The sequence below is a fragment of the Paramisgurnus dabryanus genome, chromosome 5 (assembly GCF_030506205.2).
Source record: "Paramisgurnus dabryanus chromosome 5, PD_genome_1.1, whole genome shotgun sequence".
NCBI lineage: Eukaryota > Metazoa > Chordata > Actinopteri > Cypriniformes > Cobitidae > Paramisgurnus > Paramisgurnus dabryanus.
In genome coordinates, this window is record NC_133341.1 from 24695650 (window position 1) to 24713281 (window position 17632).

General features: G+C 40.3%; 2 protein-coding genes across 3 annotated transcripts; one reads left to right on the top strand and one right to left on the bottom strand.

Moving 5' to 3' along the window:
• Window positions 1–1349: 1349 nt before the first annotated feature.
• On the bottom strand, window positions 1350–11670 carry nexmifa (neurite extension and migration factor a). Of its 2 annotated transcripts, none has more exons than XM_065250536.2 (4): window positions 11070–11670; window positions 8111–8232; window positions 4329–7920; window positions 1350–3962 (listed from the first exon to the last, which is right to left on the bottom strand). In XM_065250536.2, exons 2-4 carry the CDS (start codon window positions 8181–8183, stop codon window positions 3833–3835), a joined length of 3795 nt encoding a protein of 1264 aa, XP_065106608.1. In that variant the 5' UTR covers window positions 8184–8232; window positions 11070–11670; the 3' UTR covers window positions 1350–3832. The 2 variants fall into 2 exon arrangements, with proteins under 2 accessions (XP_065106608.1, XP_065106607.1); XM_065250535.2 differs by lacking the exon at window positions 11070–11670 and adding an exon at window positions 8326–11053.
• Window positions 11671–13025: 1355 nt separating this feature from the next.
• uprt (uracil phosphoribosyltransferase (FUR1) homolog (S. cerevisiae)) lies at window positions 13026–17436 on the top strand. Its single transcript, XM_065250537.2, has 7 exons — window positions 13026–13410; window positions 13696–13738; window positions 14732–14801; window positions 15064–15126; window positions 15219–15380; window positions 15572–15670; window positions 17186–17436. The coding sequence occupies exons 1-7, from the start codon at window positions 13163–13165 to the stop codon at window positions 17290–17292; spliced, it is 792 nt and encodes a 263-aa protein (XP_065106609.1). The 5' UTR covers window positions 13026–13162; the 3' UTR covers window positions 17293–17436.
• Window positions 17437–17632: the final 196 nt, after the last annotated feature.

A 17632-nucleotide genomic window follows, 5' to 3' on the forward strand; every position in this document is an offset into this window, starting at 1 on the left:
ACGTACGGTCGTTGCAGAAGTATCAAAGTCACCAAAATGAAAATGCAGAATTGGCAAAAATACGAAAAAGTTGTATGTAAGCAGGTCAAAGGTTACAAAGCTGAATTTAATTCGAGGTAAGATGGAGCTCCGTTCAGTCAGATGTTTCTTATTGTGCACACGAATCTCTCTAGAAAGTATTTGCATATTTCAAACATTTCTTCAGGTTATTATCATTATATTCAGCATTGAGCAAAGCCAGCAAGCCTGCGTTCCCCTTCATATAAAGTATATCATGAAAACGTCATATGAAATTACTTGCTATGCAAAACATTAAGGCATTGCTCTTAAAAAACGCATATTAGTCACCCAAACAAAGCTAAATAAAATAACAGCATTCCTGGAGGAACACAGGTAAATACGTTTATAACTTGTTAATCGTTTTGAGTAAATGCTTAAAATTCGCTCAGTCTAATTAAACGCCTCCTCGTGGTTTCTATGAATTTCATTACCCCAGATTTTGGTCATGCAAGTCTGTTTTACTCATCTAAGACAAGAAAAGCATGTCGTTCCCTCAACATAGGATCTTTTCATCATTTACATCGCGTGCCATGGTCACGAGATAAAAATTTATAAATTGATTTGACCACATGATCTTGTGGTCTCATAGTAATCCCGCGTGGCCATAGGCTTGTTCGACTCAAGAACCGACAGCCGGATGACGTCAAAGTACCACGAGAATGATTCAAGAAATCATATTTCGTCTCGCTCTCGCGATACTTTGATGTCATCCGGCTGTCGATTCTTGCGGCGCCGTATGAAGTCGAACAAGCCTCATAACTTATCATCACGTTTACACGACCCAAAACTTTCTACTACATGCAGCATGACATGCCAAGTTTACTTGTAGTAGGGGCTCATGAAAATGTATATAATTTAGACAAATTTGAACAGTTGTACTTTGAGAGTGGAACTCGACTGCGTGGGTGCTTTGACCAATCAGAAGAAAGTTTAGTTTTAGGACGGCCCACGTGTAAATCAATGTGAGAGTCAATAATTCTTTTATTTTATACTTCCTATATTAGTATAGGGAATCAAACATACATCAGATGCATTAAACAATAATTGTATTTGTTTGTAGTTGAGAATGCACTCAGCTGCCAGAAGTTTGTAGTTTGGTATTTAAGATGTATTTTTGATTTGATTGAAATAAAAATGCTCCTAAAATGATTTGTATTCAGATATATGTGGAATCTGATCCCATGTTGTTCCAGAGCAATGGTATAATAATACAATAAAAATAATTTTACAAATTTTAAATGACAAATCATACGGTAACTGAGACCGTACTGAAACAAGTGATCAAAAGCTCTTTTAATTAATATTTATTCCATAAACATGATTACAAAACTCAGCAAGTTACCAATATTACATTTGTCACCATACAGGCTTGATCACAAATATTTCAACTTTTGTGACAGATACAACAAAAACAAAATACTAGAATAATTTACATGAAAATCTATAAAACAGCAATGAGATCACAAATTAGTGTAATTGTTCCACTGTCTGTTTTCATTGTTTCTTTTTTCTTTAAATTAATATATATTTGTACTAGAGCACAACACTCTTACAACAAGATTGGTCCAATTACAAAAAAACTCTCAACAAAGTCACAGCTTGCTCTCTTTCTCTCTCCTTTACAATAGTTTTTTATGTATTTCTTTTTTTTTTTAGAATTTTTAAAATGTTTGGTTTAAAACAAACAAACAAAAAACAAATAAGAGAGAGAGAGAGAAAGAAAAAAACATCATGGCAATTAGCAACCTTTTCACTTGCTGAAAAGGGAAAAACAGAAGCCACAGTAAGAACGACCTCACATCACTTTCTAAGAAAAATATACACTTAGAAAATATGTTACAAATTGGCACAATGAAAAATATACAGGTCATCATTTTTTCTTACATCAAGAGTCATTGAGAATCCACCTGGCGAAGACTGACCAGGTAGTAGAAACAGTTTATTTTTTCCTTGATGATGAGAAAAAGGCAAAAGGAGTTACATGTAATGTTAAATAAATCATGAAAAAAAATACTTCCGACTCGACAATATAATACATTCATAAATAGGGCACAATTAAGTTTTTGATATGCCTGTTTTAATTTTACATTATGCACTTACAGGGGAATAACTTCTTAAATATAAACACCTTCAGTTAGATCTGCTCTCAGAATGTGAACAACAACTTACTGCACTGACATCACAGATGTCCTGCAGATTTTAATAGACCCTTACGGCAGGTTCAACAACAGAAGTGCCATTTAATAACAGTACAGCAGGGGGCAGCACTGAGAGCAGCTTGTATCTGTAAAGATGGGCAGCTGTGGGAATGACAGAAGTAAATGCAGTTGGGTTCCCTGAGCCAACGGACCTGAACCAACTGTTTTACATCTTCATTCGCTCAGCATAAGGAGAAAAATCACTTGGATGATATAAAATTGATTATATAAATGATTTTTACAGGCTAATATTTTTCTTGGTGAGGCTGATTTGGCTGGGAAAACTGTAATTAGTTCCCCTTAAAATTAAGACTTTCTGAATCACACCACCAGCTGCGGAGCGTCACTTCTCATCTGCACCTGTTTCCCCCAACATTTTCATAGAAATGTTTTTCACAGTAATGTAACGCAAATTAATTGACAGCAATGTGTAAAGTATTTGAACCAGCTAAGCTTGGTGAAACAGTTTTTAAACCTTCAAGTTTCAATAACGTGGTGTCAAAGAACTCGAAAGTGTTTCTGTTAGTCACCAAAAGAGTAAAAGAAACGTCCTTTCTTCTGGCATAATTTCGAAGAGAGGAATTTTGGGACTAGATTCTGCAATAATGAAGTAAACGGAACATGGGGGTTGTCATCTTTCCCTCTTTTATACACAACAAATAACATTTTAACAAGAGAAAAACTATGAAATCAGAAAAGAACGTAGAAATAAATTCGGGGATCAGCATTCACAGCACAAATTCATATCATGTTTGAAAGCATGCACATCACTAGCAACAAATTACAAATAATGAACAGAAAAAAAGATTTGGTCCTGTTCTAAACTGGTTGCAATGGAGTAAACTTCATCATAGCAGAAGAACACGTGAGATTTACCAAGAGCTAAACTAGAAGTTTTGGGATGTAAACGTTGAAATGCATTATATATGCGGGAATGACTCCTTTGTTACTTTCTTATACATGTACAGCAATCTTTTACCATTCAGAAGAAAAACAGGAAGGAAAATCTTTCCTCTGCCATTATTTCTCATCATGCATCTCTCACTTCATGCCTCTAATGCCTAGTCAGGAGCGTAAATACAGAAATTAAACAACATTTTTCTTTTGACTTTTAAGATGACTCCTCACTGCTGGCTGTTTATACAAATGTGATGCAACAAAAGTAAATCTCAGATTAACAACCCCCCACCCCATCCCAGGCACACACACGGTCCCCGATCACTGCCACGTTATAAAACAGCAAATATTTACGTAGATAAAAATGTCTGTACACTTAAATGTTCATAGTTTGGCACATTAATTTAAACATGTCTGATATAATCTTGTTTTGTAAATAGTGCATATGTTTGTGTACAACAGCATTTTGATACTGGCAGGAGGATATTCACTGGAGCACAGATGAATGAACCCCCAATCACAACTTAAAAACAAACAACGATGAGGAAAAAAATCTCATTTAAGACTGGCAAGTTTCAGAAAACAAGAGCATCTTGCTCAAGAATTCTTTTCTTTCAATATGTCAAAGCCCAAAGCTCTGACAGTTTGGCACAATAACAAGGGGAAAATATTTCTTATCAAAATATACTACACATGACTTTTGACCCCTGAACAGAAGGCAACCATTTTCTGAGAGACAGAGCAGGACGCTGGGCTTGGTTTAAACGGTGGTGTTGTGACACTGATTTAACACATAGAGTGTTATAGCTGCAACGGAAAACAAAAAGACAAAAAATAGATATTTAGATAAACACCACATTAAAGAAAAATCCACAGACATTCTTTCTTTTTAGAAAAACAAACAAAATACAAACAGAAACAACTGAAAACCTGTCAGTTAACAATGCAACAAAGCAGCAATGGTGAGTAGGGTGCAGCCATGACAGTGAGACTTCAGTCAGTCTAGTAGGTAGTTTAGCAGGGCTGACATGCAGGATGTGCCTGCCTTCCAGTAGGGCAGGCAAAGGATTGTGGGTAAAGTCGGTGCCATGCAGCTCTGAAATGTGGAAAGGATTTTAGGAGGATCTGGCAGGGAGCAAGGGGAAGGAACGAAGGGCAGACAGAAAATATTACCTCCGTTTCTCTACCAAAGCAGTCAGTGCTACTCCTTTTATGTCTCTTTTGCCTGCTAAGAGTTCCTCACGGGCAAACTTAGCGCTGCTTTTATGACGATACATTTTTTTGTGGGCTGGGCGGTGTGGAAGTGGGAGGCAGTCCAATCCAAGGGGAGGAAAGAAGCCTGGTGGGAGAAGTTTAGGCAGTGTTTTAGCACCACGACCAGCTCCTTTCTTTCCTTTACCTCCCCCTGAGGCACCACCACGCTTTTTAACGTCAGCGGCACTACCCAGAATCTTCAGTGTCTGGCTCTGGAGGGCATGCTGACCTGGTGATAGGCAGGGCCCCCAAAGTGGTTCCACGGAGGCCCTCATAAAGCGCTGTACTTCGGCCATGCCGGACACTATGTTGGACAGGATGTTTGAAGGTTCCTGAAACTCTCGTTGGTCATCATTTGACAAACCTCCAGTGTTAGGCCACTCTCCTTGAGCTCCAGTCATCCCAAGTGATGGGGTGGGGGATGAAGCACCACTCCCTGACCCTCCCCCACTTTTGGCCGCTTTTCCTTCGAGCAAGGCTTTAATCTTTCGTACGGACCGAGAGCCCTGACGTGGGAGCTTCACTTTATCTCCTTTCACCATTTTAGAAGTTTTGGTCTTTTTAGCACCTTGTCCATTTTTTCCACCCTTTTTTGTCGAGTTTTTGTGATCTCTAAGCCCCACTTCTTCCTCCTCTGTGTTAAAAGTGTGTATCTGTAGGAGGTGTGTGTTTCCTGCGCCATCTTGATCAAGCTGCGGGACAACTCCACAATTCCACTGTACGTTTGCATCTCCTGACTCTGGGAACTCACCAATTTTCGCACAGTTCCCCAGAAGTTGCGGAGAAGGGTTAGGCGTGTCTGGTGGGGACATCTCAGATAGTGATGAATGGCGGAATTTGTCAGGTGTAAAGTTGGAGATATCCAGGAGGTCTGTGGACTCTCGAAGAGGAGCGACCTCCTCAAGACTTTGCTGTAGGATAAGTCGCGGGCTGCAGTGTGGCAGAAACCCATCATTTATCTCAGCAATCTCTTCCTCTCTCTCTCGCTCTCCTTCTCTCAGGCTGAGTGAGCTGTAATTGCTTGAAGTGGCAGAAAGCGACCCTAAGGAGTTAAAGCTAACTAGTCGCCCCACACCACTGTCACTCCGAGACCCAGGTGGACTCATTCCATAATCAGCTTCAGGTTGGGACTCCTCATATGACACCCTGCACCCTGACAGAGACACCTGACCATATCCTGCCACAGTTGTGCCATCTCCTGCTAACAAAGGCAATGGTGTGGGGAAGCCTGATGGCATCACAGGAGACTGGGTTGGAATGTCAGGTGAGAAGGGCAGCTGTTCAGAAGATGGCTGAGATGGCCATGAAATGGATTGGTTTGGTTCATTAAGGTTGGGCTCAGCATAGTGTGTGGGGTGTTGCCCATGGTGCACAGGTGAAGGAGAGTGAGTTAACTCAGATTCGGATGGGGGAGAGAGGACGCAGCTCTGAACAGGCTGCACTCTGGTATTCTGCAGTTCTGAATGGAAATAGGGGAGGTTGCCACTGCTGGATGACTCTGAGGCTTCCAAAAGAGTCTGTAGGTATCCCCCAGGGAGGAGCTCTGCATTTCCAGCAGTCCCCTGAGCAGTTGGGGTCAAAGTGCATTTTTCAGGGACACTACTGGAGGTCTCGTTTGAAATAACATTACTTTCTAAAGATTCGCTAAGATTTTCTGGTAAACATGTGGTGCACTGCTCAGTCTCAGAGGCCTCAGGGACTTCTTGTGTCTCAGCTTCTTGCTCAATCTCTAGTATTTTCAACTTAAGCCTTGCTTCACTTTTAAATTTTTTTATCTTCCCTGTTTTACCTGCGTTTCTTCTCTCCTCTCTTTCCTGTGTTCTGCTTTTTGCCCTGGCAGTGTGTTTAACGAAGGCCATGTCCTCTTTTGGTTCCTCTGTGCTTTTCAGTGATTCAGTCTCCCCTGGCTGATTGTTGGTGGAGACAGCTATAGTTTGGCAGGCGAGAGAATTCTCTACTGCATGGATCTGCTGTATTCTGACCCTGGCCATCCTGTGCTTTCGTTTGAGCGTACTGCTTGGTCTTTTGCAACCATTGAGACGTTTGGTTCTTTCTGTAGCTGTCAGTCTATTCTGTTCTTCTTGTTCCTTCTCTCTTTTCTGCCAGTACGCTTTTAATGGTGCGAGTCTTTCATAGTGCAGCAGTGAATTCGGACTCAAACAGACCGCAGCAGGTGATGGGTCAACCCGTCCCAGCTTCACTCTCATGTGCCTCTGGCCTTTAAAACGGTTAATGATGATGTATTTTATAATGACAGGAGGCTCCCTCCGATTAGATCGCCGCTTTTTCTTTGGACACCAGTCATCATCACGTTCCTTCTTAAGGCCAGTGGGCTGTTTCTCACGTTTCTCTGCATTCCTTTCACTTTCTATAGAGTCTACGTCATACAGGTAGTCTTCTCGATAGGCCACCTTCCTCTTAGCTCGGAGGCGGTAGCTTAGTTGGCTGGACGAGCTCGAGTTTTCTCTGGACAGCCGGCCATTACGAAGGGAGAGTCCATGGTCAGGGGAGCCCGTGCAAGAGCTATCATCACTAAATTCACCAGAATCTTCTGGTGAGTTACTGAGATCAAAAAAAATGTTACTGTCTGGGCTAATATTGGGGGTCACATGATCATCGGCCTTAATCTCAGATGATTGGTTTGGTTTCTCTTTTGGCTCCTTTTTACTACAAGGTAAGCTGGGAAAGAAACCTAGCTGAGATTCATCCTGCAGGGCAGAATCACTCCTCTCCTGCACTCCGTCCTGATAGGACTCATAGCGTATCTTAAGTGAGCAGACATCAGTACTGAGTGCTGCCTCCTCCTCCTGAAACATGTAATTTTCCACATCTTCCTCACAGAACAGATTGACTGCAAGTTCACTGCGGGAGCATAAGTCCAACAGCTCCATACGGCTCTCACTGATGAGAGTCTCTAAACAGCTCCAGTCCTGTGCTTCCTCTCCAAGACCTTCGTATATGCTCCTGGATGCAGGATCATCGTCTGATTCACTCTCCTGCATCGACCTCCCTTCCTCAGCACCATCACTGGTTCCAGCTGGATGGGCGGGGCCACTGAGTAGCTGGTCAGACAGAACCTGATCACCATAGCGACCTGTGCTGGGGGTGGGGCCAAGGCATTGCAAGTTGATGCTGGCAAAGCTAAGCACGGACTCACAGGATTCCGGTTCTGAAGAGTTTTTGGGGATCAGACAGCTAAGGCAGTCTCCAACCCTCGAGTCCATGTTAGAGAGGGATGACCTGTCACAGGTCTGTGAAACAGCCCAGGGCGTAACAGGTTTGGAACAGGGCACAGAAGAGATAGAGGACAGGGAGGAAAGAGAGGAGAATGAAGAGAGAGAGGACAAAGAGGTGGTGTTGGAGACAGACCCATCGTGTAGGTCAGCTGGGCTAAGTGGCCCATCAGCTGTCTGACTCTGGGCACAGAGTGAGGGAAGAGACAGCACAGCAGGTTCGATGTCATCACAGCGCCTTAGATCATGTGTAACATCCACCAATGGGTCATGTGGTTCTGCAGGATGAAAAGAGAGACAAAGACCTTTGAAGTAACAAGTTTATATTTTCAAATATTTTTAAAATATGTATAAAGTTCAGAAACACTTTTCATAATTATTACTACTTGCATTAAGAAACATGACCTGCATAAATCAAATTTGTATACAGCGTTTAATTCTTGCGCATCATGCATAGGAACTCTGTACCATTTTCACTAGGATCTCCTGGGCAGGGGTTTTGATCTGCCCCTGAGAATTGGGACTCCTGTAGAACATCCATCAGTCTGAACTGAATCTCTCTCTTAATAACATAATTACCACTGACCAGCCTGTAAAAACAAATGCACACATAAGTAAGAAATTATAGAGAAAGGTATGCCAACTTTAGGTTTAATTAACAATGCATTAGGGGCAGGACACACCAAAGCTTTTTTACGCAGCTGAAAACACCTGGAGGACACCAACTGCCAGCTGTTTTTTCAGCTGAGCGATTTGGTAGCTGTGATACTTGAACTGTGAGCCGGTTGGTTGTTGTGATACTTGTCCCGACCCTCCTCCACTGTGATTGGACGGCCGTGTGAGACATTGACGAGCGGAGCTTTTCACCCAAAGTTGAATTTCTTTCAACTCTCAACGCTCAGCGCGGAAAAACCATCGAGCGCCAGCTTTCAGGGCGGAAAAAATCCGCCAGTTGCTGGCTTTTTTAAAAAACGCTGTGCTTCCATTGGAAACAATTAAAAACATTCGCCAACCGCGGGCATAAAAGCTTTGTTCCTTATGGGAGTTTTAAAAATATATATATAACAGAATAACTGACAAACTGTTGGTTTTAAAAGTTTATCAGAAGTTGGCTCTACAAAGTTAATGATTGTTGATTTTTGGGGTACTTAAAAAAAAAACAGTATAACAGCTGAAAGTAAAAAAAATACGAACTTGGTAAAATATCCATAGATCAACAAGAATTCCTCAACTCTTTCATTATGCTATCAAATCTAAGTAAAAGATTTACAAATCTTTTTTTCTTTTCAAGCACTTGCCCGGTGTTTGTCCCTCTTTCACTCTTTCTCTTCAGTATTACAGTGAGTTGTATTGTTTTACATCATTCTGTCCTCTGATCGCCCTTCACTGTGAAGTGCAACTCTTGAGAATGTGAAAGAAATGAAAGAGCTCTGTATCAGCACAGAAAAAGAAAAGAAATAGTGCCCTCTTCTCTCTCTCTTTCTCGCTCTCTCTCACCCCAGGCTGTGTGTGTGTGTGTGTCAGAATAGCCTGCCACATAAGTAAACATAAAAATACATGCAGCTTCTTAGTGATATAAATAAATAAATATGATGGCATTGGAAGTGCTATGGGAAAAATGCTGATCTCCACCACACATTCTGAAGTGTTCCCACAGGGTAAATTTACATAGGAATGCAGAACTGACCTAATGAAGATCTATGAATTACACAGGAGCATTGAAAGTGTGGAGTGGGCATTCTGTTTCCTGGCCCCAGTTCTACAAGCACAACCAATTTGTAATATGAACACAAATTTAATGAGCAAAAAGTTTTCATCAAAATGTTTTGCGTAAATTGAGCTGACTGGACCTGTAAATCTGTTTTATGACAGGTTTATTACCCAGCTATATAGTTCTCAAAGCGGTTTCTGCAAGCATATTGTCTTAATATATTTTATTTGTATTACTTTATATAAAAATTGTAAAGTAATCAACCATTCACAAACACCCCTTTTATAAATAATCTCAAAGTTCAGAGGATTTCATAATTCCACACCGGTTCTCTCTATTTTACTGTTTTACTCGATTTACTGTTGTCCAACTGTGGAAATGGCTATATAATGACCAAAAATTTGCCTTTTCTGGTATCAGTGAGAAACCCCATGGCTGATCAAAGAACAGCCTAGCTGAGCTCATTCTGCCAGTGTTAAGGCAGTTTGCAGACAGGGAGATGGAGAACAGGGCAGTGGCACTGTCTGCAAACTGCTTTTATTAAAAACGAAATTAATATTTATTCAGCTTCAACATCCACCCAGGAGACAGACAATGGAATTAGAGTAGAGGGAGAGAGAGCGAGTGAGCGAGCGAGTCAGAGACTAAATCCATGTTGGTGTGCTTGTTTGATCTTTTCAGAGATCAATAAATCTGCTGCAATCTGTCCCCAGTCAATCAGTCAAACAAGCCACCAAAATATCATTCCCCTACCCATCATCATGCAAAAAAGCTGCTGACTGACTGCTTAACTCAAAGATTTTTATATACTGTCTGAAACTCTGGCCTCTGTGGAAACAAACAGACTTATCCGTCCACTCAAATGATCGATTATTTCATTGACTGATTGATTATGTTATTGATTTTGGTGACTGAACACAAAGGGAACTAGCTCTGTTCCTAAACTGACAAAGTCATAGGTGTGCTGTGTATGTTGATGGCATCAAAAAACTTCCATAACATCTCCACAGGACAGGTGTCCGGTCACCGACAGATCCTTCATACTTTAGAATATCAATAACAAATCGTCACAGTCAATGCCTGAAATATAAGCACGCTGTCAACATCTCGGATAACAGAGAAAATGTACATTATTCAGAGAGATGTACTGTAACAGGTTCGAGTCCACCCTTAATTATTAAAGGCCTGGTGCGCTATTATACGCTCTCTTCTATTCTGCATCTCCCATCGTCAAATGCCGCATCGGTCGCAGAGGCTGAGCCGCGCGCACCAATCGAAAGCAAAAAGCGAGGAAAATGATCATGCGTAAAATAGTACATACAGAATATATACCCACATGACCGTTTGTGTTATTTTATGTGAGCATGAGTGCGTATGTAGCTATGGCCTTGGCTTAGGGGGGATGGTCTATGTGTGTGTGAGAGAGAGAGAGAGGGAGAGAGAGAGCGTGTTTGTCAGTGTGGTGTGTGGTTTGCCTCACGTATTCGGCACCGATGGTTTCTGTCTTATAGCTTTTTACTTATAGCTCTCGCAGGACAGTCAGCCATTTACCAATCTCTCTGCCTATTCCCCCTCACTCACACACATGTGTAATGTGGACGCATGATGACAGCTGACACTTGCTCCTCCATTTCTCCCCATTGCAGCGTTTGACTCGCGTCATACTGGCCCACTCACCGCATCACGCACACAAACACGCGCAGCCCACATACTCACCTCCCGTTACACCAGGGCCGCGCGTCCCGCCCGTTCTAAAAGTCCGTTTGATCGTCAGGCGCGTGTTATGTTGTCATATGTTTTTAACTCCTTTCAATGTAGCGGGTTCGTCATGTTTCCTCTCTCCCGGGCGAGCAGCAGGTGGACGCGCCTCTCGCGCCTCGGAGCCCCTACCACTCCATTTTATTCCCTCGCGCTCCAGGGTTTCCAGGAAACAAACAAAGGTCTACTGCAGTCCCTGCTCCGCATGCTCACGCTCTCCCGCTCCGCGATGCCAGCATTAGTAACGTCTTGCCTCTGCTAAAGTCGCGTTTGCCTTATGCGCGTGTGTGAGAGAGACGGGGGTGTGCGTGCGTGTGTATGTGTTTTTCCCAGCTGTACCCCGTCCCTGACAACGACGGCGCGCTCGTGCGCTGCTGCTCCCCCTCTTTCGAGACCTGCCATAAAGAGCGCGCCCCCATATTTTGCACGGCGGCGCGCTTCGTAGCGGGAGCGCGCCGCACTGCTGAACAGGTGCAGAGGCACACGCATGCGCACTGAGATTTAGAAGGCTTCAAGCGTTAGCCGGCTATCACTGCAGATTGTTTATTTCGCATAGATAAACAGCTACCACACACGCAGTTTAAATGAGTACATAAATAGTAAGCAGTAAGATAAATTCATGCTGGGAAAATGTATTATTAGGATGTATGTATAGAATGTTTAGAGAATATGGAATGTTTACCAATCTGTATATTTAATCATTTTCGTGTTTTTCTTTTTTTTTCATGTAAAGCAGCTTTGAAACAATGCAATATTGTAAAAAAGCATTATATAAATACATTTGAAATTGAATTAAATTTTTGTTGTTTTCTAGTAAGTTTGATAGACCTGGCAACAATGACAAAAGTTGATTGAAAATTGTCAAATATTATCAATATTCATCATGTTTGATGTAGACATAAAAAACTCATACACTTGCAAAACATCAAAAAGGGTGTGAAACCATTTACACGAGAATGGTGTACTGTATGAGCCACTATAAAATTAATTCCCACACAAAAATCTGTCTTTTGTTAAGTTTTTCTTGAAATGTTTGACACAATTAAAACAGAAGGTTTTATTGACTTGCAAAACCAAGTTGTTTTATCTTACAGATTTTCTCAATTGCAATTTGCTTTTTTTAAAAACAATAAGTTCAGATCTCTGAACAACAGTGCATGACAATGCATTATATGTGATGTTGATGAAAATCTTTGACCAGACCAACAGGAGGTCCACCAAAAAGTTTATTTTGTACATTTTTTTTGTTTGTAGCAATTGTGGTATGTAAGAAATGTACATTTTACAGTAATTGGACAAGCAATTGGGTTTTCAGTTTACATGCAATACATCTATACAAAATTAGATGTACTTTAGTAAATAGAAATATTCATATTTTTTTCTATGTACAGTATTGACTATTTTCAACAAATATCTGATTTTTATAAAACCTTAATTTCCAGGGTTGACTGTCATGGTGAAAAACATCTAAACTTGACCAGTGTGGCTTACATGATGACAAAAAAAAACCTTTACATTTTGGTGGCCCTGCCAAATTACTAACACAACAACTAGGTTTTGAAGCATGAATGAAATGTTTTGGGTTAGACGAAAAACGTGCTAAAATAATAAAGAAAAACTGTAATGTTGCCGTTTTTTTTTTTACAGTGTGTTTACCCAAAAAGAAAAAGAAAACACTGGTGTCTTATCATTGTGTGCCTCTGTTATATGAAATTTTATTCATTTTTTCCCTATTAACGTTTGCAAATAAAGATATTTTAAAAACACCACAATTCAGCTTAATGCAAAATAAAGGCATGTGCAGCGCCCCTAACTGTTATGATGCTCAAAGTGTCCCGCCCTATACGTCAAAAAGGTTTTGATTGACACCGTTTCTATGCAATCACGAAGCTATGGGATATGACGCAAGTTTGTTGTTTACAGAGCGTGCGTGGAAGCCCACTTTCCTCTGTTCAACTTCAGACATGGCGAGGTAGTTACATCGAAACTGCAATCAGTAGTAGTCGGTTTCGTGAACAGATTTCGTTTTCCTACGGTTTATTGTTACTCCTATGGAAACGGATCTTATCGACAAGATGCCTTGCCATAACCAGCAGCTAAACAACACAGAGAGTCCCGAACACGCCGGGAAGCACGTCCGCTTTGCCCGCAACAGCAGCGTTGCCGAGTCCTGCCCAGACGACAAAGGGCCGTGCCAAAACCAAACCCTGAGCGACATCCAGCGACAAATAGGACCTCAGTTGAAACTCTTGCCGTTAAATGACCAAATACGAGAGCTTCAGACTATCATAAGGGACAAGTGAGTGTCACCGTTTAAACCGGATTTGTATTGGATGCAAATTGTTGTCAACATACAGGCCACGTGTGTCATACAGATATAACACTGCGTTTAACACGTGTACTAGGACGAGCTGACCGGTTGTACCTGAAACAATGTAAAAAATATCTTGTGCCTCCGATCAGTGTCTTCTGTCTGATAAGCATGTAAAGCGGATACAGTATCACGGCACAATGTGATTTTTTTCTTCTTCTCTCTCTCTCTCTCTCTCTCTCTCGCTCTCTCTCTCTCTTCTGTCTCTCCCAGAACTACCAGTAGAGGTGATTTTGTGTTTTGTGCTGACAGATTGGTAAGCATTACCTCAAATAATGCAGAATAGTGGTTGTCTTTGTGTTTAAATGTCTGAAAGTTTGACATGTACATTAGATCATGATCTAGGAGCCTTTTAAAGGAATAGTGCACCCAGAGATGAAAATTCTGTCATTTTCTCATCCTCATGTTGTCCTGTATGAATTTCCTTTTTCAAATAAACACAAAAGAAGATATTTGATAAATGATGGTAAGCACACAGCTGATTGTAACCATTGACTTCTATAGTAGGAAAACAAATACTATGGAATTATTGTCATAAATAATGAAGATGGTGAGCACACAGTTGACAGTACCCATTGAATTCCATCATATTTGTTTTCCCATTATGGAAGTCAATGGTTACAATCAGCTATGTGCTATTACCATGATAATGAGAAAATTACAATTTTCATTTTTCATTTTTGAGTTAACTTTCCCCCTTTGGGGATAGTTTACCTTAAAATACAAATTCTGTCATTATTTACTCATCTTCATGTTGTTCTTCTCCTATATGAATTTTTTTCTGATGAACACAAAAGAAAATATTTTGAGACATGATTGTAAACACAGCAGATAGTGACCATTGACTTCCATAGTAGGGAAAAATATTTTTAAGTATAGTGATAAATAATTCTAAGGTACCCATTAAATTCCATCATATTTTTTATTCCTACTATGAAAGTAAATGGTCACCATCTGCTGTGTGTTTACAATCATTTCTCAAAATATATTTTTTTGTGTTCATCAGAAAGAAGAAATTCATACAGGTTTAGAACAACATGAGGATGAGTAAATAATGACAGAATTTTCATTTTAAAGTGAATTACCCCTTTAAGCTACGTCATGTGTATATGTCATTGGTTATTAATCATTCTTTATTGAATAGCACTTTTTGTGGTTTGCTAAATTAAGGTCATAGTTGGACTAAAATCTGTTTTGCATTTAGTTAGCAAAATCTTAAAGTGTATCCGGTTGTTTGTTTTACTCTCAGATAAGGTTAGTGGTGGAAGAAGGTCTCAATCAGCTTCCATACAGTGAATGCACTGTAACCACGCCAACAGGTGAGCTTGTTACTATGGTGATTTATTTTTAAGCTCCTTGCTATCATACCTGTTATATTTGGCATATTTAATTACATTTCATTTAGATGCTTTTATCCAAAGTGACCTACAAAAGTGAACAGAGAAAACAAAGCGATTCATCCTAGAAGGCAATAATATGAAGTGATGCGATAAAGCATTTGAACATCATCTACTGTATAATGCTGCGACAGCTGTAGTAATGTCTTTTTTTTAAATAAAGTTTTTTCTACACTTCATCCAGGACATAAATATGATGGCGTGAAGTTTGAAAAGGGAAACTGTGGTGTTAGCATCATGAGGAGTGGTACGTCTTTTTCTGTCACATGAATCTACACACACTTGAATGACACAGAAACCAAATGTGTGCCAATACTTGCATATGTATTACCTGTACAGGTGAGGCCATGGAGCAGGGCTTGAGGGACTGCTGCAGGTCTATTCGTATCGGTAAGATTCTGATCCAGAGCGACGAGGAGACACAAAAGGCCAAAGTTTACTACGCAAAATTCCCTCCTGACATCAGCAGAAGGAAGGTTCTGCTTATGTACCCCATCCTTAGTGAGTAGACTTCAGTTATAAGCTCCATACACAGGCATTCAGCCTTGGATTTTAAAGATTTTTGGCTTCATCTGTGAATAACTTTGTGAAGTTATTGTATATGAAAGAATAAACAAACACAGGTTCCATGTGAGCCTACATTTAAGTATTTAAAATATGGCTTCAACGGGCACAATTCTCATTGTGTTTAGGTACAGGAAACACTGTGATAGAAGCTGTGCGGGTGTTGAATGAACATGGCTTGCTGGCTAAACACATTATACTACTGAGTCTCTTCTCCACTCCACATGGTAAGACACAAACAACGAGAAGAAAAGACTAGTGTTTGTGAATCTCTTATTATTTTAACAGTCTAGTACATAAATGACCAGTATGATTTAAAAATGTCAAACCTTAAAGCCAAGGTGCATGATTTTTGAAAAACACTCGGGCCAAGTAGCTATTAGGGGTGTTAACAATTAATCTGTCTTTGATTAATTGTCGATAAGAATTTAATCGATAAAACATAATGATTGTCGAATAAGGAAGATCATGCATGTGTGTGCGGCGCATGCGCAAAACACATACAACCGGAGAAAAAAATGAACCGAGCGCAGCAGAAGTTAAACTAGCCATGATAACAATGGTGCTCGATTCCAAGCACACACCTGGGGTTTTTAACGTCATGCGAGATGAGGCTGGCTGCCAACGCAACGAAATGGCATCCGCAGTGGATCTGATAGGGTCCGATACAGAAAATGCAAATACCTTCTGGATACTGAAGCCAAAGACCCTCTTCAGGGAAGCCTCCAAGATTAGCATAGCAACGCTGCTTTACACAGGGAAGGAGACCAGAAGCCATTTTTAATGAATAGATTAAAATGTAATCTTAAATTATGGCAAGAAACTGTAAAATGTAAACTGTAACTTAGTGTCGTTACACTCTGAACGCCCGCAACATTTATCATTGATCATCACTATTGACTGGCTGAGGTGCTGCACACTACCGAAGTGGACTGTTGCAGGTTTTCTAATGGAACGTTGCCATCTCCACAATATAAGCATCTTTGCTGGTGTGCTTCCTGGATATAAGTACAACAAACAGTTTATCAACAACTTGTTTCTAGGAACAACTAGACAAATAACACTTGATAGTAATAAAACATTTATTTTGAAATGCGACTGTTACCTGAGTGCCCATGTAAGGCGGAGTTATACATTGTGTCTATTAGTCATTATATTTCATTACAAGATAAGTTTAAATTGATGATTTTATCAAAACACCAACTACATTGACTTATTTAACAATCCCACTAGCATGTTATTTAGACAAAATAAAATCTTTTAATGTGCGTGAGGAAGCTGCCGTGTTTTCGCACACTTTTATGTCATTGGCTATATGCTGCTGCAATAAAGGCTTATTGCACTATTACTGTTAACGTTTATTCGATTCATTGATTCTTAATTTAAACGATCATCGAATATGGGAAATAGCATAAAATGACATCCCTAATCAGCAGTAAGGGGCGTGTCTACTAACCGACATTGTTGCCTGGGTTGCGTATGTGTGGGGCGGGTCTATCAAAAGAAGGTCAAGATTCTGTTGGGGTAGGGGCGTGTTTGTTTAGGTGATTTCAAATATCAACATTGGCTTTCAGAGGTCATGCACCCACCTTTAATAATTTTGAAAATCACTATCCTGGTTTAACATTTTAGTACAGACACATCGGAGTCAGCACTTGGGATAGTTTTTATTTAATAAAGTTGCCTTGAAACTGTTTTTATCTATTGGGTAAATGGCCATTATTGTGTGTGTTTGTGTGCAGGTGCACGGTCCATTATTCAGGAATTTCCTGATATCACTATACTGACAACTGAAGTTCACGCTGTTGCACCGACTCACTTCGGCCAGAGGTATTTTGGCACAGACTGACTCCACCATTTTACTTGACTTGATTTCAGTTGAAGCAGCTTGTGTGTTTATCATCCATCCTGTAAGGCTTGAACAGCCCACAAAGAGCTTTTTCTCTGTATTTTTATTGTTTATCCATATATATAAAATGTTTTTGAAAGATCATTTGTTCTTATGTGTTCCTTTTTTGATGATTGTGCTTATCCATGACCTCTAGGAAAAGCAAAAACTGTATTCTAGACCGTGTTCCTGACCTTCTAGATCGGTGCAAACAAAAATACAAATGAAAGTATTTTGTATTAAACAATATCAATTTATTTTTTTATACAAAATGCTGTTACTAAGTGACACACAAATGTTG